Raw genomic sequence first — 20482 nt, forward strand, 5'->3', positions numbered from 1 at the left:
AAGGGTGTCCGGCAGTTAGGCATTATGGCTTGAATAAAGGTCTCCCAAAAGTTGTATGTTAAGTTTGATCCTTGGGCAGCATTACTGGGAATAGATGGAGTCTTGTGGAAGGCCCCAGTGGCACAACCTTGAAAGGGATCAGAGGAGCCCAGGTCTCTTCCCCTTTCCCTCTTTTTCTTCCTGGCCATGATGTGGCCATGAGAGTGGTTGTGACCTGCCACATACTCTCCTCCTGGTGTGCAGCCCTCCCCACAGGTCCCACACATTAGGGCTCCCACCTAGGGTTTCACTGAGGCGTTGAGCGAGTTGATGGTTTCATTGTGTACCTAGCTGTTTCTATGTGTCAAATGTGGGAGCAGGCAGTGGGCCTCAGAAGGTACCTGTCCTGCCTCTGACTTATTCAGTGATCTCCGCCAAGCAGGTTTATGTATCTTAGCCTCTATTCATCATCTACCAATGGGACAATCACAGAACTTCCCACCCCACTGGGCACCTAGAGGGTCTCACAAAATTTCAAGGACCCAGGCTATGCCTGGGCAGGAGGGCAAACCAAGCCACAGGAGCTGGGGAGAGGGGTGACAGTGGTGGGTAGGTCACCATGTAGATCTGCTTACCCAGAGCTCAAGGCAACTTTAAATAAGCCTCCCAAGGCCCTCCCTGACCAGAAGACTTCTCTCCCCAAATCCTCTCCCTGCAAAGGACCCCTATATAACCAGTCTCTGTAGGAGGAGTTTCAAAGGAGGAGGGTGACAAGGAGACTCACAGTATCCTCCCACCCCCAGGAGCTAGTTATCCAAGGATGAGTCCTGTACTGAAGGCAGCAGGAGGGAAAGGGCATGGCTACACACCTTCATGCCAAGCCTCAGGAAAAGGGCTCCCTGGAGCCTGCTTCCAGCCCTGGGGTCACCCTGGAAGAGCAAGTCCTCCAAGTCACTGAAGCCCAACTCACAGCATAGGAGAGAAACTCCAAGGATGGAACTGACCTCAACATCCAGCCTAAGCTTGACCAAACACTGTGGAATTCACTAACTGTTCTTTGATGGATTCCCAACGCTTAGCAAAAGTGGTAGATCAATGGTGAGCAGATAAACTCACCAATGAAGCAATGAATCTGAATTACTAATGGTGAAGTTCCCTGTGGGTCGGGGTAAATCACCAGGACCCCGACTAGAACGGAAGCCATGCAAACGCCTATGAACAAATGACTGAGTCGATCCCTGCATCAAGGACACCCTGAGAACTGACTTCTCTGAATCTGAAACAGATTCCTATCTGCTCTGAGGCTGCCCGTTCAGTGCCTAGAACAGTGCTCCCAGGACAGCCATGATGGTCAATGAATGTTCCCGGTCCAGCCCTCAGCACAAAGACCAATAGGAATAAAGTACAAAGGGACTACCATGCTGGAGCCTCGCAACCCCCCACCCTCCCACCCAGCCACCACACTCCTCACCAGTTTTTTTAAATAATTTGTGGGTTGTTTTTAATTGTTGAGGCAGTAATACTTGGTTCATGAAACTGCAATATACAGAGAGGTGAAATAAATAGCTTATATATATAATATATATAATATAGCTGGTTTTAAAATATTCCCTTATCATTGGTGTACTAGGTCACGTGAGTCACGGAAGGTCCATAGCAGCATCCTCCAGAACTGCGGGCAAGGCAGGCCACCATGATTGGACGAGGCGTCTGTCGTCAGAAGGTCGAGGCGCGGAGAATTCTCAGGGGGCGCCTTCCCTGCGCGGTGTCGCGGGACAGCTTGCAGTGGACAATAAATAAATGACTGCAAACCAGAGAGCGATTCTTGTTGGAGTCTAGGGCAGGGGGAGTGGGAGGGAAGGAGGGATGGGGGTGGGGGAGGGGCACTACTTTTTTTCTGTTTTTTGTTTTTCTGTTTGTTTTTTTGTTTTTGTTTTTTTTTTTGTTTTTTGTTGTTGTTGTTGTTGTTTGCTTTCAGAACCTTTGGGGAAAGGACTTTGGTTTCTCGCAGCGTCAGTTTTCTCATTCAAATCCTCCTCTGGGATGAGTTTTGAATTGTCACCCCCTAGAGAGAGGCAAGCACCTGTGAGTTGACAGCAGTCCCCTTTTCGTGAGTCCTTTGTCATGGGGTTCTGGTCAACGGTAGAATCCTACCACCCCTCCCCGCTCCCAAGACTTTAGGTTCAGTTTTTGTCTTCTTTTAAACACAATGTACAAAAATAGAGATTCTTCCTTATTTTTTCGTGTAAAAATATTCCTCTGATGTAGTTCTCTAGGGGTGAGTGTGGCCGGACCTAGCCGGGGTGAGTGGGGCGGATCCGCCGGGAACGCTTGGTGACGGTGGTGTACTTGAAGGGCTTCTGTAGCTCTGTCTGTCCCTTGGGGTAACGCTTCATGAAGTGCACATCTTGCTGGTTCTCCCGGGTCTTGGGACCCTTGCGAGGCCTCCCCTTTTTGGTGAAGCCCACGTACCAGCCTGAGTACTTGGCTGACATCAGGGCCGTGTAGTTGTTTTCCAGAACCTTCTCGATGAACACACACTCCTTGCTAGTACCATCAGGCTGAAGGAGAGAGAGAAGGAGAGTCAAAGAAAGAAAAGTCAATGATGCCTTTGGTAAGTGTGCTACAGCAGACATTACACACAACCACAGTGACGGTAGTGGGTACTGAGGCCCATCACACGCAGGTCCCCCCAGGTCTAGAGAAGCTTCGCTCAACTCCCAACCTCTTAACACTAGCAACTCGCCAGAGGAGAGGGTTGAAAACAGGCATGAGCACACATGCCTTGTGGACATGGTAGGTGATCAGATACCAAGAAAGCTCTGCTTAAAACTAGATTTCACAAAATAAAGGGAAAAGAAATTGGAGGCTCAAAGCTCCGGAGTGGGTCCTGGGATGTGACTGGAGCCGGGACAGCACAGCAGAAAGGACCTAATCTCTGTTTCTTTATATGCAAATAGTCCTTTGTTATAGGCCCCACATCTTCTTCAGTCCTCCACCCAGGGAGCAGAGTACCACTGTCTTGCAGAAGTCCACTCCATCCTAACTCTCCTGCCTCATAAATGTAGGCTCCATTTCTTCCCTACTTGAGCAATAGACCTGGATCTAGCCAATCAAATAGTAACCCCTCCCAGACATGTGATGCAAGCCCTCCAATCATCCTACATATACCAGTGCCCCAAACAAAACAAACAAAAAAGAAAATGGGTTTAAACTTGAAGTATGTGTAAATCTGAAATGAGGGCAGCCATTTTACTAACATGAAAGGGAACCCTGCTGGGCAGCGATGCCAGCCCCGGGGAAGCAAGGCCAAGCAGGAGAATGAAGAAACTGCGGAGCCCTGGTCACTGCACTTGGGCTCTGAATGCAGCTGCATCTGCAGGTCACATTACCTCACCACCATGTGGGCCAACAATGTCTCATTTCCTTTAACTCAGCTGATGTTTTAATCTATCATTTGTAAGAGAAATGGGTCCTGGCAGATCTGTGGTTCAACTCTTCTGCGACACAGTTCAACACAAACTGCACTCAATGTGGGATGTGGCACACTCTACTACTTGGTATGAAGCAAGCTAGGAACCATCCAAAAATAAGATGTACCATGGCCAAACTCCACAGGCTGTGTAAGGGGGCCCTGGGGTCTCAGATTCCTGAACGGATGTCTAAGTCTTGAAAGACTAGATACTGACTTTGGAGCCAAAAGCCAAATGAACCCTAACATATCCTGTGACCTCAGAAGGGCCAAGACCTTCCTCTAAAACTCAGATTCCTCACCAAGCAAAAGAGAACAATGACTTCTTCGACATAGAGACACATAAGGAATGGCATTTGTAAATGAGCCTGACACACAGGGGGGACCCTCCTGGGTTTTTCTGAAAGGCAGGTAGCTCTGCTGGCCCTGCCCTGAACAAAAGATGGGGAGAAGATCTTGAAGCCTCCTCCTGGAGCTCCAAGGGAGAAAGTAGGAAACATGAAATTGGACGGGCTGACTTAGCAGCACACGTTTCCAGCTAACATCTCCAAATTTAGGCCGGGCCCACTCCTCGTTCCGGACTGCTGCCCAGCCAAGTTGGAAGCCCAGCGGTCTGGCTGTGTGTGGAGACTGAGGTGCGGGTTCCAGCCTTTTGTTTGAAGTGGAAAACTGGCCGGAGCTTCCAGGGACATTTCACCTTTGAGAGGAGGGCAAGCTTAGTCTCTGCAGACAGAGTGCTGAACTCTGCAGAAAGCCTGGCTAAAGAGACTCTCTGGGAAATGTTCTTTCAAGCCGGCTTCAGAACAGACAGAAGGTAGGTTCAAAACACACATGATACCCAGAGGACAGCTTGGGTAGAAATAATAGTAAGACTATTATAAAGGAAGGCAGAAAAACGTGTGTAAGGCAGGTTGAGGCCAGTGATCTCTTGGCTCTAGGTCTCTCACTGAAAGGTCTAGAAGCTCCTTGTCCAATTCTTTACATGATTTTCACCAAAGTCAAAGCAACCAGAACAAAAGCTAGACAACACCGTCCTGTTTCTGCCCTTCAAAGCTCAGCACTGTAATTGCCTTCTCTGGGAAGCCACCCTTTGATTGCTCCTTTACTGTCTATAGGCAATGTCTAGAGACAATGGTCTAACTCAGGTGCAGCCTACTGTTGGCCTCTTAGCCTTTCTTGCCAAGTCCATAGTGGAGGCTCTGTGCTCATCATAGGCTCCAACCACTGATTCCCAAGAGCTCCTCAGTGCCCTGGGATGTTGGAACCAGCCCAGAGCCCAGCTTCCTGGTCCTTTGAAGCAAATTAGACATGTACTAAGCATCTGCACTTAGAATTCTACTAGTTCACACACCCCATCTTTGGAAGTCCCTGGGTACCCACCTCTCTCCTACCTGCCTCCTCCTTAGTCCAAGAGCAACTTGAGACCAGGATTGCTTCTGACTTACTCTAGGAGCTGAGCATAGGCCCTAGCCCAAGATGGGGTTTGTGGTCAGACAAACAAGAGCCTGGATGTTGTGAGTAGATGACACATGAAAGAGCCTGAAAGAAAAGAGAGTCTACTTTCTGAATCCCTTACAGTGTCTCTCAGATGTGCTTCCTGAAGGACTCTCTATTCAAGGAGACAGAACAAGCTGAGGGCTTGAGAGGTCTACTGGCCCACTTGGTCTCCCTACTCATTCATTCAGTATTTATTGATTGCTGACCACAGGCCAGACATTCCCACATCCATTATGTCATTTCATCATCTTAAGTCATTGAGATTGACTCTGCCTAGAGAAAACAGCTAAAGGAAGCAAAGGGGCTTGCCCAAGGTCATGGCACTTGAAAATAGCCCCTAGCACACTTGTCTCATGTCCAGTTCTGGAGATGTCCGTGGGGAGAAGAGAAGAGGCAGAGTGAGTGATGGCCACCAAAATTCATCACCTCCCATGGAGCCACCATGGTCACATAGTAAAATGTGGGCACAAAATGAAATGTTGGGTGTGCAATAGTCTAGCACAGATTGGGCATGTAGGCTTAATTTACATCTGTGTTTACTATGTTCAGAGGGCTGGGAAGCTGGGCTCTGGACTGGTCCGGACACCACAGGGCACAGACAGGCTCTTGGGAAGTAATAGAAGCCAGTGATGAACACAGATTCTCCACCATGGACTCAGCCAGAAAGGCCAAGAGGCTAACAGCCAGCTGCACGTGAATTTGATCATTGCCTCTCTTTCTGACCCCTTCTATGACCATGTCACCTACATGGACATTTAATTTTTTTTTAAATCAAAGCTTGGACTGCACCTCAGAACCTCTGAACCTGCCCACTAAGGCAAGCAAGGACACCCACTTTTAAAGAGTAACCTAGCATCTCAGAGCCTCCAACCCCACTTTCACTCCTTACTTCCAGTGAGAATCACAACCCTTCTATGTGACCCGAATCCTGATGACATCATGAAATCACACCTCACCTAACACCTAGAGGTTTTAGATCTACGGGGGGGGGGGGGGGGGGGATTTCCTCCTGCTGAAAACATTGAGTTTTTCAGTGACTTACAACCAAAGTGGCCTTAATCCTCTGCCCTGAAAGACTTTGAGACTCTGTTACTCCCAAAAGGACAAGCAGTGGGGGTGGGGGTGGGGGAGGGCAGATGAGGAAATTGTGGTTAGTGCATGACAGAAGATGCTCAGCAATTCTTTCTGGACTGTGCTACCTTCTGGCCAAGTGGATAGGTTCAGAGAGGTAGCCAGGAGCAGGCTACCAGAGCATGCAGGGCTCCAAGACAAATAGAGGGAAAGACTCTAGCCAATGGCTAGTGCATCTGAAATAGCTGTTTTAAGGGCTCAATGAATGACCCCTGCTCTGGCCAGAGATGAGCAAGGCAGAAGAAAGGAACGAAACCTGATAAGGCACTTCAATGTAGCAGAGGCCAGAGGTCCAATGGGTGCAGTAGTGATGCTACTAAGGCCTGGCTTCAGACTGGGGGTGTAGCTCAGCAGGCACAGAACTCAGGGTATGTTCTCAGCTCCCCTTGAATCAGGGGTAGTTATGCATGCCTCTAATCTCTGCACTCAGGAGGCAGAGGCAGGAGGATCAGAAGTCCATGGTCATCCTTGTTACATAGGAATTCCAGAGTTTCAGAACAGCCCTTAAGGAAGGAGACCACGTCTCAAAACATAAAGTAAAATAAGCCTGTCTTTGAAAGGGGAAGGCAGAAGAGACTGAGACTCAGGCAGAACCTGCTTAAATGCCTACATGAGCCCCACCTTACAGACAAGGTTTCAAGGTTCAGTGGACCAGCACACCTAGTGGACCAGGACACCAGGATCCCTGGCCTGGTAGCCAGCATTCTTGCAGGAGATTGAGTCATCTCCTCCCAGTCTGGAGGAGAATGGGGGTGGGGAGCATAGACAGCTGTAGGAGGACAGTGAACTAACTAGAGGCTAGGGAAATCTAGAGACCCTTGAAGGTCCAGGGAGAAAACAGGAAAAGGGCTGGGAAGGATCATGCACGAGCCCTAAATCCACATCCAGGGAATGGGTGTGAGCAGTCCAGAGAGCCTGGGGCATAGGTTTCCAGGAATGTGGAGAGGCCCAGCTGAGCCCTAAACTGGTCCAGGGGAGGAGGGGAAGTTCAGCTGGGGCCTGAAGCTTCCCAAGCAAGGCAACAAAGGTTGGGGCAGCAATATCTGGAAAGCGCTGAGACTGTAAGGAGGAGACACACCCAGCCATTTAAGAGGGTACTCTCCCCGCAGGACCCAGCCTGAGTGAGCAGGGAGGGTGCCATGACAGCCTACCAAAAGTGTGATTCCCACCCCACCCAGCACAGGTGGATAGGGGGGCCACCAAGCCTCTGGGCCCAGAAGGGTGGTGGAGGTAGTTGGGCTAGAAGGAGAACGCAGAGGTGGAGACAGGAGACCAGGCCTGCTTCACTGCTGCTGTGCCTTGAGCCAGATGAACCGTCACCAATATTAATGACCGGAGAGAGGGCAAGGGGGCAGGAAATCGGAGCCGGCTCCTGTGGAAGCGGTGACTCAGCGGCCAGCCGGCGGGAGGCGGGCGGCGGCAGGGATGCAGCCTGAGGGGACCTGTCGTTCTCCTGACCCCATGATGGCACTCCTGGGGGCCAGGATGCCGGGAAGAGTGTAGGCAGGGAGGCGGCACCGGGCGGCGCAGGCACTGGGCACAGAGGGAGTAAAGGGGAAAACCAAGGCTCAAACCCAAAGCAGGTTGGTCTGGGAGGAGGCCCAGGCGGGCAGCAGAACAAAGCGCCTGACGCGGGGCTGGGCGGCCGCTGCAGGAAACTGCTGGCCAAGACGGGACTACGAGGCCGGGCCAGGGGACCAGGCACCCGCCCCTGCCCGCCGCCCCAGCGGCTGAGGGGACCCCCTCGCCGGCCAGCCTGTGACGGCGGAAAGTGAATCACTAATTGAAACCACTCCTCGGCATCCCAACGCTCTTCGGATTACTATTATTTTGCAGCTTGGGTTGGTATGGGTGTGTGGCTGGAATCTTTCCCTTCCAAACCCGGCTTTGAATCCCGCCTAGTGCTAGTATGGGGCCTGGGACAAGTGCCCAGGGATGTGGCCAGCCCTCGGCTTTCCCACCTGTAAAATGGGAATGGCGGTGGTGCCAACCTGCCAAAATTATCTGCAAGTAGTTTTGCCCAATTCCTGGGAGAGAGTAGGAAATGGTCATTATTCATGTGTCAATTCCTTGGTCCTTGATCCAGGGATAAGGAGGCAGAAGGAAAAGCTAAAGGCTCAAGAAACCAAATATTGCTTCAAGAAGAGTGACTATTCTCCCCTTATGCTGACAAAGTATAATGGAACCAATGTCCCCAGGAACAAGGGACCCATTTTCTATTCCACCTGTCCAGACAGACTTCACCCTCAGTACAGTATAGAAGCAGGGAGAGTCCCTGAAGAGAGCAGAGGATAGAGAGGTGACTTCACTATAGAGCTACTGTGGGTGACATCTTCCTCTTGAACCTTTGGGAGAAACAAGCTAGTGACCTTCACAAGTAAGCACACAAGACTGTAAGGAGGAGAGATGAAGGGCAGCCTTCAGAGAGCATCCAGCAAGTGAGTATACACACACACACACACACACACACACACACATATATATATAAATACATATATATATATGTATATATATATGCACCACACACACATACACTAACTCGACACTTGGAGCTCTCTGGCCTGTCCCAAAGAAACAAAATCTTCCTGAACGATAGAACCATGGGCCCCAGCTCTGAGGAGTGACTGCCTCTGGGGACTGTTGCTGCTGCTGCCAACCCCTGAGGAGTGTTAGGTGATCCCTGCATTCACAATCCATGGGCTGCAGGTTCCCTCTTCCCAGACACCAGGAGCACATGAACTGGCTGCCCCATGGGCTCCTCCCTATAGAACAAAGCAGAGCTCCATATCCCTCTCCAGCAGAGTCCAGGGCTCTGTGGCATCAAGCAGAAGCCATAAATACGTCAGCCTGGCTGCTGCAGGCACTAAAACAAAAACCAAGACTCCAGGAAGAAATGCCATCAGGTGCTGCTCATATATATATATATATATATATATATATATATATATATATATCAGAGCTGGGTCCCAGGTGAGGCTAACAGGAACCTGGATGTGCTTTGCCAGTTCTCAGAAGCTGGCTGAACCAACCCCCAAGTACCCAGGATTTCATCACTCACCTTCCCCACGAGCTTGCCTTTTCGGTTCATACACAGGTAAAACTCTGTCTCCTTGCCCTTGATCCGGACTTGACTCCCGAAGGTATCTGTCTCCACTAGGAGCTGGGCTTCGAAAGGCAGAAGGAGAATAAGACAAGCTTTTTAACTAGAGGAAATGGTATGTATAGTCTAAAGACCCAGCAACATGCTCCCTGACCTTATCCATGGTCCCTCATTTCCCCAAAGTCAAACACTGACCAGGATTCTGGTAGGTCCCATGAGAACACCCTGACTCTGGGTTGAGGCAGGGAAACTGAACCCACTTCCCCCATGATCCAGTCTGAGAGGAGCTCTGTCTGTGGCCCTTCCCTCTCATACACCTCCCAGCCCTTCAACTCCACTCCTGAAGTGGAACCAACAGAATACCCAGAGAAGTAACCAAGGGAATGAGACACACACACACACACACACACACACACACACACACACACACACACACACACACTCAGAGCCTTTGGGACCTCCTGCTGTTTCCTTCAAAAGTTAGGTCACATGTCCTTTTCCCCAAGGGCAAACATCTGGCCTCCCTACTAAAGCAGTTTTGGCACCTTTGACCTGGCCACTTGACACAGGAAGACATGAAGGTGAAGGTGCCACACCCCTGGGGAAAAGTCTATGTTCAGAATCTCCCTCCCCCTGACTGAGGCCATCAGTGATGGGTAACTAACATTCAGGTTTGATCAGGACCCAATTCTCCCCACCCACAGGACCAGAGCCCATCTGGTGCCTCCAAGTCTTGATGGAGGTGTCCACACTGCTCCCCTAAACCTCTGGCAGACAAAGGCATCAGTAACCTTTCTTCTAGCCAGTCCACATTTCCTGCTGTAGTATTCAGTGTGACTTGAGGTGAGGTCTCACTCCTCTCTGGTCTTGAACGGCCCTGACCCATTCTCCATTGCCACTCCCCTCCCCCATGGCTGTTTTCTTTGGCTGTGACCCTTCAATTCCAGCACCTGCCCCTCCCTCGGCTACAAAAGTTTCATTTCAGTGACAAGGGACTTGCTTCTCCATAATCATAATCCCAAATTCCTGAGTACAGTATCGATGGAGCCACAAGGAGTGTACCTCGGTGCCCCTAAAATACACTAGGTATGATTTTAATAAAAAGCATTTACAAATATAGGCCCTGGTGCCCTGCTGTGAAAATTGAAACCACCTGGAACTTGGGATTCTATAATTAATCTAGCCCTCCTTTGACACCACTTCTAATTAAAGTATGATTCCCACCTTAAAAAAAGAATTTACATAAAATTTAAAGACCTAACAAGAATTTTGTAATTCTGGGAGCAAGGTGGGGCACGTTCTTCTTTCTTCCCCCCACCCCCAGTAAACACTGAGTTAGGAACATGAAGAAGGCCTTGATGTACCCTGCTTGCCCTTATTCAAACCTCTTCTTCTTTTCTCCACTCACCAGGCCCCCAGAGGGAAAGTCACAATAGCTCCCAGACTGCTTGACCATCTCCTGGCAAATCTCACACCTCCCATAGTGAGAAGGTTCTAGAAGCTTCAATGGAGCTGCATGTATATAGAGAAGGCAAGAGTCTGGTATGCATAAATATGAACTTGACTTCTGTGTGGCCTTGAGCCACAGGGTCTTCACCAGTGAACTGGGGAGAATTGACATGACCCCTCAGTAGGGCCTGGGGGGCTGTAGCATGGAAGTGCCCCATTCTAAAGTTTCAGAGGGGAAACTCAGTAACCTTCATTTTTAAGTTTCCTAAAAGCTACAAAGTTGAACCTTTCCTGGAAGAAAAGTGCACCGAGGGGCCAAGCTCACATGTTCGCATAAGAGTGGAAGGCAGCCTGCTTCCCTAGGCTCTGCTCCTGCTCTGAACCTGCTCAACCTTCTCGTGGCAGGCATCCCACACCAGATAGGGCATCTGAGAATGCCCACAAGTCTGTTGCCATTCCACACTGTATGAATTGAACCCTGAGCAGATCACCACACCCCTCTCTGAGTCTCAGTTTCCTCCCTGGTGCAAGGGGGTGGAGTTCAGCCCCATTCTGTTTCTTTCTGGAACCCTGGAGTCAAGCCTAGGAGAAGAGCAGACTCCACTGGGAGCAGGGAGACTGTCATTAATGGAAGAATCACTGGGGGAAGGGCCCAGGACACCACCCTCATGACTGCCCCCAAGTATGTTCTATACGGACAAGATTGGCTTCCATAGGATACAATTAAAGCTCCCCCCGACCCCCCACATCCACATAGAGTAAGGAGTCCTTGTCCTCATTTCCCAGGGTAAGCCAGTGAGGTGCAGGGCTCGCTGGCTCCCAAAGTCACTCCTAACATTGCCCCACCTCTCAGCAGCAGGGACCCTGGCCATCTCCCCCATCCCACCACATCCCCAGGGTGGTTGTGGACATCCAAAGGGCCTGGGGCAGAGAGGCTAGGGCTGCAGTTCAACTCCACCCTCCCCAGACCAGGCCACCCCCATCCAGCCCAGGGAAGGGTATGAGTCTAACCACTAGCAGTCTGTTCTTCCTACCCACCCTGACCACAACATGCAGTTGAGTGACCTAGACTCCACTCAGAGAATGACATAATGAGGTGGGAGCCAGGCCAGAATTATGTAAAGTCTTTGGGGAGTGATAGACCAGCAGCACCAGCAGCAAGAAAGAAAAAGGAACAGACACTCCACCCAAGCTAGGTTTGCTGCAGAGCCTTCCTGGTCCTCGTCTTCCTCTACCGGCTTCTGAGAGCCAAGTTCCAAAGATGCAGCTCTTGGCTCATCTTGGCTCAGTTCCATTGGTAGGGCCTGCAACTGGCCTGGGGGATGACACGATCTTGCCACCCCTCCCCCACCAGCCATTTCCCTCTGCCAGTCTTGCCCTCACCAGTCTTCCCTCTGCACAGCAGCTGGGAAGCGTCCTTTTAAAACACTGATGAGGCTCAGAAGGTGCTTGTTGGTAAAGAAACCGCCATGAAGTGTGAGGACCTGAGTTTGGATCCCCAACAACCCACGTGAGAGCTGGGCATGGTGGTGAACATCTGCAACCCCAGAGAAGATTCACAAAGCTCAACAGCCAGTCAGTCCAGCCAATCAGTGATCCCCAAGTTCAGTAAGAGACTGTTTCTCGAAGGGCAGTGGTGGCACAAGACTTTAATCGGAGCACGGAGACAGAGGCACATGGATCTCTGTGAGTTCAAGGTCAGCCTGGTTCTAATGAGTTCCAGGACAGCTAGGGCTACATAGAGAAACCCTGTCTTGAAAAGCCAAAAACAAAAGGGTGGGGACAGTTTCTCAAAATTAAAGACATATATGACATATATTGGGGGAAGACATATATGACATTGACCTCAGTCTACATACACACATACACACACACAATTATGTCTCTTTCCTGTGGAAAAATGTCCCAGGATTCCCAAGCAACTTAGAGAAAATCCTAGCTCTTCGGACCCATATCATCTGCCCCTGCTGCTCCCCTTTCCTGGTCTCCCAAGCACTTTGGGTCCCTTGCTATCTCTCTGACACACCTAGTTCCTGCTGAAGGCCCTTTGTGCTTGCTATCCTTCTACCTGGAGGTTGCTTTGTCCAAACCTTCCCATGGTTGAATCTCATCCCCCAGGTGGCCAAACATCACCTCCTTAGAGATGCTGTGGTTTAAATAAGAATACCCCCACCTCCCATAGGCTCCTATATTTGAATGATTAGTCTTCAGGAAGTGGTACTGTCTGAAAGGATTAGAAGGATTGGGAGGTGTAGCCTTGTTAGAGTAGGTGTGGCCTTGTTGGAGGAAGTGTGTCATTTTGAGGTTTCAAAAGCCCATGCCAGGCCCAGTCTCTCTCTCTGTCTCTGTCTATGTCTCTCATTCCCCCACTCCCACTTTCAGGTCAGGACATAGCTCTCAACTACTTCTCCAGCACCATGCCTGCCATGCTGATCATGGACTAAACCTCTGAAACTATAAGCAAGCCTCCAGTTAAACGTTTTATTTTATAAGAGTTGCCTTGGTCATGGTGTATTTGGTCTTCACCAAAAAGAACAGTTACTCAGACAGACACCTTCCCTGACTGTCCTGTCTGATATTAGCACCACCTTTCCCCAGCCCAGTGCATGCCAATTCCCATGCCACATTGAACACTCTATTTCTTTTTATTTTTTCTGTGCATTGTTATTGCGTCTATGTGAGAATGTCAGATCCCCTGGAACTAGAACAACAGACAGCTGTAAGCTGCCTTGTGTGTGCTGGGGACTGAATCCAGGTCCTCTGGAAGAGCAATCAGTACTCTTTAACAGCTGAGCCATCTCTCCAGCCCATTATTCCAGCACTCTAAAACTGTTTATTGATATTGTTTCAATCTTAAATGTTCCCCCAAGGCTCATGTGTGGGAGGCTTAGTTGCCTGCTTACATTACTAGGCCCTTCAGATGTGAGGTCCAGTCGAGGACGTTAGGTAACATGCCCCTTCCTGCCTCTCTTTCTGCTGTCTCTTTTTCTGCTTCCTAGCCATCATGAGGTAAGCCTCCTCTTCCATACACTTAAGCCATAACATTGGGACTTGCCACAAGCCGAGGAACAGGGGACTAGCCAATCATGGACTGAGCCTCCAAACCTGAGGCAAAATAAACCTTACTTCTTTTTAACTTGACCCCCTCAGATATTTTGTTCTAATAATAGCAAGTTAACACAATTTGTCACCTTTCCCATTCTGTGTCTTTTCTTATCAGCTGGTAAGCCCCGTGAAGACAGGACAGCTCTCCTTACTCCCCATACTTTTTTGTAGCACACAGCTCAGGCCTGGCTCATAGTAAGTGGTCACTTACTAAATTATAGTAAGTGCATGTACAGCCTTGTGATGTAGGTGATGACTAACACGATTCAAGAGCTAAAGGAAGACTCAGGATGGTGAAGTGACATGTTCAGAGCATAGAGTTGGTGATGACAAGTTTAATCAGCCTCTGATTCAATGTGCTTTATCACTCTGCTCCCTCCTGCTGTGACTTCTTACACTGTCCATGCCTTGTTAGAACTCTAGACTCCTACATACACATCCCCAGCCACAATGACAGAGAAAAATCCCTTGCTGTGTGACAAAGGAAGCATATGTGTCAGAAATAAGTGACTCTGTGCCTCCTTGGCTTCAGCCCCTCTAGGAAAGATAGTTAACTCACACTCTGTCGGTTCTTGATGTTCTGGGCCGTGATCACTATCTCATTTAATCCTTGCAACCATCCCATGACATCAGCACTGCCATCTCACAGGTGTAGAAACTGGGTTCCAACAGCTTGTACAATGGGGCTAAATCAAACCCAGGCAGCTGGGCCCCAAAGTCTTGGTCTTACCATACCCACTCCACTTTTTGCTTTCCCCACTCAGCCCTGACCCAGGTGAATGAGACCTGGCTGGGGCAGTTGGGCTCCTCTCTCTGGCCTTGCTTTCCTGGGACAGAATTCAGGGGTGACTCAACCCTTCCCAGACTTCACTTCCAGATGACGCTGAAAGGGGAGGAGTCCCAGGAGGAGTCCCTGGGGTCACCTTGAAGAGGATGCTGAAGTCAACATGGAGAAATGGGGAATCCCATGAGAGCACTCAGAGCTAGACTCAGGCCATAGACAGAAAAGGAAAAGGACTCCCAGAAACCCTCCAAGAAGGCAGGGCAAAGGGCTGAAGAATGTTCTTTCTATGAAACTTCCCATTGTCTTTTACCCTCTGCTTCTCTGATATGCCTGAAGAATAAACATGGCACCAGACTGGGCTTAGGCAGGAAGATCACAAGTTCAGGGCATACCTGAACTCAAAAACAAGAGACACTGATAACAACAGTCAATACCAGTAATGTATATCCCACATGTGGGTTGGGAATCTGAACATGGAATGTCTCACTGGCTCACAGCCCTGTGAGGCAGGAACCATGATGGCAGTTTATACACGCAGAGCCTGAGGCCTTGCAGCCAGCAAGAGCATCTGAATCACTTGCCCAGAGACACACTGTAAGGTGCAAACATGAAGACAGACTGCAACTCCAGAGTTCACTGTGACAGGCAGGGGTTGAACCTGAGCTGCATGGGCAGAGCTTGGGCAAACAGCGTGGACCTCAAACAGCAAGAAGGGCCCTGATGGATGAACTGACACTGTAGTGACACCGAGCTGGCCTTCCCCAAAGCAACTCAGGGTCTCCACTTTTCAACTCTAGGTTTGAAGGGTGAGAAATGGCAGGAGAATACAGAGGCAATGAAGTCAGCCAGACTTGGGGAGACTGCTTCAGTGAGAGACAATCCTGAGAACTACGCCAAGATGGGTTAGATCTCCCTGTGCCCAGGAAAGTCCCCCAGGACCTAGTCATGCCTACACACACACACACACACACACACACACACACACACACACACAGGAGAGGCAGAGGAGAGCCAAGTGCAGAGGTGCATGGGGGACCAGCTGACACATTCCCACATCACAGAGCTGTTGGCCTCTCCAGACAATATCCTCACATGAAGAAATGTCTTTGTCACCAAAATGTCCACGATGTCCCTAGTCAGCTCTCCCTTTCCTCTGAAGGTGAACTAGGTGAAAAGAAGCAGAGGGGTAAGGCTATTTACTGGAGACATGCCCCTGTTGGTGTTACACATGCATGCTCAGCTGCCCAGGGTTCCCCTTCTCTGCAAGTCCCTGAAGAGGTTTGCAAGCCACATAGACTCACCAGAAAGTAGAGGGGAAGAAAAAAATCAATAGGATTGATCAGAAACTATATTGGATCCTGGCTGTAGTGCTAACACAGTCCTTTCAACAAAGCATGGGTGGCCACTGCTCCCTGGGGACAGAGGCAAGGCCAGAGGATGGGAGGTTTAAGCTGAGATGCAAAGAGCCCATGCCAGATGAGAAGGCTTGTAGGGGAAGTCAGGCCTGTCCATTTTTGTATTCTCAAGGCAAAAACAGCCAGGAGGAAGGAAGGCTTGCCTGAACACTGGGCCAGGTGCCTCCTAAGTGTGGAAGAAGTTTTTGCCCTGATATCCTTGGGTGACTACCTTGTCCCCAGTCTCAGGTGTACACTGGAGGTGTCCCTGAACTCACACAATCCTGATCACCTCTCTGTGGCTGCCTCTGAGTCCTGGGGATGAGGCAAGGCACAGCCCCAGAAGCCCAGCATCTCCTGAGAGACAGAGTGGGGAAGTACATAACAGGATGCCAGACTATAAGAGAAAAGTATACTAGTAGAAGGACAGAGATGGGACCCCAATGAGAGGGCTGAGAAGTGAGGGGGCAGGTCTCAGGGATGTGTGGGTGGAGAGCCTCGTAGGCTTTTAGATGAAATGTGCTTGGCCTGACCAAGGCACCATGCCTGGTATAGCACAGTACACAAGATGATACAGCCTGAGATTGTGGGGGCTGGGGGTGTCTCATGAGCAGAACCATCCCAGGCCTCTGGCTGATCCAAGGACCTGGGTTCTAAGTGACATGAAGCATTGAGCAACAGAGTGGCATTTTAGACTGGTGAACAGAAAATGACCATGGGGTCAGACTCAGAGGCTAAGGTGCTATAAGAACAGAGGCCGTGCAGCCTCAGCCATGGCTGGTCCAAAAGAACCTTGCTCTTCCCTCAAACTGCCTTCCAGAAAGTACTAGGATAGAGAAACAGTGAGATCAGAGGATCCACAGACCAGGGGCCCTGCACCCAGCACAGAGGCCAGGACTTGGACGACAGAACCAAAGCTGAGGATTCCAGGTGCTCATTTGACATCTGCTGTAATTCTGGTACAGTGGATGACACAGGCTGTGAATCCAAGTGGGTATCACCAGACCCTGGTGGCTGGACCCAGCCCTGAGAAGACAGGAGATTCTGACGTGCCCTGCATCCCACTGCCCCTCCCCCAGCAAGGCAGCTCCTGATGCAGAGAGGCAGCCCATCCTCCTGCCCTTCGTGGTCACATAAATCACCCTCCCAATAATATTTGTATTGATCATCTAGATTGGAAGCCTCAGTGGGCTCCATTGTCTCACTTCCTCTCCCAGGGCTCACAGATGGGGTCTCCCAGCCTCATCTGCGTTTCTAATGGGACATTCAAATGGAACAGCGACAGCCCACAGGCCCCATGCTGCCCTGGGTGTTGGGGGGCAGGGGGAGTTAGAAGATGATGTAAACATGTTTCTTGGGAGAGAGGATGAAGGCCAAGAAGAGCAGCAAGCCAGGTCAGTTCGAGAATGAAAGCAGGCTTCCATCAACGCCACCTGGGTGCTGGTCAGAGTGGCAGCAGCTCAAACCACACCCTGACCCACAAATCAGCCAGGACATCTTGACTAGACCCCTCCTTTAGAAAGCCATGAGCATGTTAAAGGCACTGTACAGATAAGAACCAGGGACAGAGAAGGCAAAGTGCTAGGTGGAGGTCACAGAGTGGCCCAGTTGAGGCAGAGAATGTCAGAAGGCCAGCGGCCTCTGCGGAGTGTGTGGGCCACTTTGGGCTCCTCTCCCTCCCCAGCCTCTGCCTCCCTTCCCAGGGTGTGGACAGATGGCTCAACCAGAGTCTGACACCCCCCCACACTTGTACTCTCCAGCCTGGAGGGGCCAGAGTGAGCTCCAGGGGCACCCCAGGAGGGCACCTCCTCCCGCCTGGCCAGCCAGCTGCCCCTTCCCTGGCAGTACTGGGCAAAGGATCCCAGGGAAAACTACCACCTGGGTCTTCCCACCACCTGGGTCTGCCATGCATGGCCCAGAATCTGGGGGTGCCCCCCATAAGAGCTAGAGGGCCTGAAACTTGCTAGGAGGGAGGCTGTGGTCAGAGCAAAGAAGGACGGAGACCAGGAGGCGGGAAGAACAGAAATGGACCAAAACAAAGAGGGAAAGGAGCATGAAACAGGAAGGGAGAAAAGGAGAAGAGACATAAAGAATAACTGTGCAAGAAGCGGAGGAGGCAGCTGGCCTGGAGGTGCTGGGGCCCAGGACCTAGCCCATGCTGCCCGGCCTGGCCCAGCCCCCAGTGTGGTGCAGCTGCTTCACTCAGGGCCCTACCATGAGGTCAGTCCTACCCTGGGGCTGTGGGAAAATAAATGGTGTCCAAGATAAAAGGTCCAAGAAATTATTCGTCTTGTTGTCATGTCCTGATGGCAATGGGCAGGGGCCGATAGGGCACCATCCCAGAAAGGCGAAGCTGGCAGGCTCTGCACACATGCAGGCCCCTGCCCCCAGCCACTACCTCTAGAACCTGGACCCAAAGAGGCAGAAGGCTGGGGATGGGTGCATCTCAGAGATGGGCATGGACAAGGAGGTCTCCTGGTAGTCCTGGGTCTTTCCTGTCTGGCAATTTTAAAGAGGCTGTTTGGGTTTTTTGTTTTTGTTTTGTTTCTTCCCCCCTCCCCCAAGACAGGGCTTCTCTGTGTAACCCTGGCTGTCCTGGAACTCACTCTGTAGACCAGGCTGGCCTGGAACTTGGAGATCCACCTGCCTCTGCCTCCTAAGTGTTGGGATTAAAGGCATGCACCATTGCCTCCTGGCCCTGTCTAGTGATTTTTAAATAAAATATCTGCATGTTTAGTGTTTGCCCAGCATCTGTCTTGGCTGAATCCTCTCCAAAGTGCTGAGGAGGTAGAGTTTTGTCTGCTCTGTTCACTGTCCAGGGTATTCGTGGACTGGGGGCTCAGGAGGAAAAAAAAATCTCGGTGTCCCTCTTCTGACTTCTGCAGCAGAAGAAGGCTGTGTCTCTCAGCACCACTGCCCCCAGGAACTGTTTCAAGAGAAGGTCACAGGGACCATAGCCCAAGCTGTTGTAAGTACCCATGTCTTATAGATGTACAGGGTCAAGCTTAAACACACATGTACATTTGCATACACACATGCACATTTGCATACACACAGAGACACACACTCCCACAAGCATTCATGAAGATGACTCCCATGGCTACTAGAACATCCAGAGAGCATGACCACAGGCTTCCACCCCTCCAAGCAGCTGAACCTGGGTGGGAGGGAGCTGTGGTGCAGGGAGCAGCCTCAGACAATTGGACACTCCCCACCAAGCCACCATGTAAAGGGACATGTTTTATTCACATCAGTGAGCTTCTGAAGGACTCACTAATACCTGAGAAACTGAGGCCCAGGAGGGCTAGCACTAGGTCCAAGACCCTGCACCCAGCACAATACAGAGCAGGGATTTGAATGGGGGCTCTCCAAGGCTGGGAAGAGTGTGTGCAAGGGATATGGATAGGGCCTGGAACATACCATACTTGTCCCCGTCCTCGCCACGGGCACTGATCCTACGGCCCAAGACTTGAATGTGCTTTCCACTGGTCCTGCTGTAGAGCTGGTACAAGCGCAGCTGCTTCCGACTCACGTCATCGCGAGCCCGCGTCTGGTTCTCCACATGGATACGGAAGTCCACGTTCTCCTCGGCTGCCAACACCTATGCAAAGGGAAGAAAACTGGTGAACCAGCCATATCTCTCCTCTATGCCACCTCTGGCCAGGCCCCATTTCACAGACAAGACAACTGAGCTGAGGCAGCTGGGAAACAATAAAGCTGAGGATCCGGCCTGGGTATATAGATCCTCCCACCCGCTGACACATGGTGTCTTCTGTGACTTCGGCATGCAGGTTACTCTGCTTCTGATCCCCTTTTAGTATAGAGGACCCTATTCCAATGGCATCTGGAACTGTGAGGAATGTCTGAGCAACTAGGAAGAGAACTAACGTCCACAGGGCTTTGGGGAGAAGTTGGAGGGACACATGGCAGGGAAGGGATAGGATGAGCAATCTCAAGTACTGGACACTGGGTCAGAGTCCACATGCCACCCCCCAATCTCCACAGGGACCCCTCCCACTCACTCGACGGTACTGGCACTCATCCCAGGCCCCTACTTGTAGCATCTTCCAATGTATATCCCCCATGGTAACTCCATGGACCTCTTGCCATTTAGTTGTCATCAGCCACACCCTCCAGGAAGCCTTAGGGTGCACCCACACTCACTGCTCCCAGCCCTCTTCAATAACAGCCCCTCACCTGAACAGCATGTACCCATCTCCTTCTCAGGCTAGTCCATTTTTGTCCTGCTAATGACCCATCCTCCACCAAACAAAGCCCTCCTGTAGAATCCTCCCTGTCCACACTCCTCAGGGCTTCCTCACACTCAGAGGTCCTTACTGAGGCTTCTAGCCTCAGCTGTCCACCCCTGATACTTTCTCTCCTCTTCTCCTCCTGTTACTGCCATGCCAGCCATACCACCTCACCTTTAAAGTCTTTGAAACCTTCCTCATACTTAGCACACACTGGTCTCAGGCCCTTTGCACACCCTCTCACTTCTGCTCTCAGGCTTTCTCAGTTCTCTGCACTCATTTCTCTCAGGTGTCTGCCCTGATGTCACCTCAAACAGACCT

At 50.8% G+C, this 20482-nt stretch overlaps 1 protein-coding gene across 1 annotated transcript; it reads right to left on the minus strand.

The window, feature by feature from the left end:
• Nucleotides 1-1452: 1452 nt before the first annotated feature.
• On the minus strand, nucleotides 1453-19996 carry LOC100761504 (fibroblast growth factor 18). The gene is made up of 4 exons (XM_035448097.1): nucleotides 19934-19996; nucleotides 19332-19512; nucleotides 9138-9244; nucleotides 1453-2540 (listed from the first exon to the last, which is right to left on the minus strand). The coding sequence occupies exons 1-4, from the start codon at nucleotides 19994-19996 to the stop codon at nucleotides 2274-2276; spliced, it is 618 nt and encodes a 205-aa protein (XP_035303988.1). The 3' UTR covers nucleotides 1453-2273.
• Between the last annotated feature and the right edge of the window lie 486 nt (nucleotides 19997-20482).

The sequence above is a fragment of the Cricetulus griseus genome, chromosome 7 (assembly GCF_003668045.3).
Source record: "Cricetulus griseus strain 17A/GY chromosome 7, alternate assembly CriGri-PICRH-1.0, whole genome shotgun sequence".
Taxonomy (NCBI): Eukaryota; Metazoa; Chordata; class Mammalia; order Rodentia; family Cricetidae; genus Cricetulus; species Cricetulus griseus.

Coding starts and splice junctions, on each gene's coding strand:
- LOC100761504 (XM_035448097.1), bottom strand. CDS start 19,996: ATGGGGGATATACATTGGAAGATGCTACAAGTAGGGGCCTGGGATGAG. Junction 19,513..19,933: donor ATGAGTGCCAGTACCGTCGA/GTGAGTGGGAGG, acceptor CCCTTTGCATAG/GTGTTGGCAGCCGAGGAGAA. Junction 9,245..19,331: donor CGAGGACGGGGACAAGTATG/GTATGTTCCAGG, acceptor TGCCTTTCGAAG/CCCAGCTCCTAGTGGAGACA.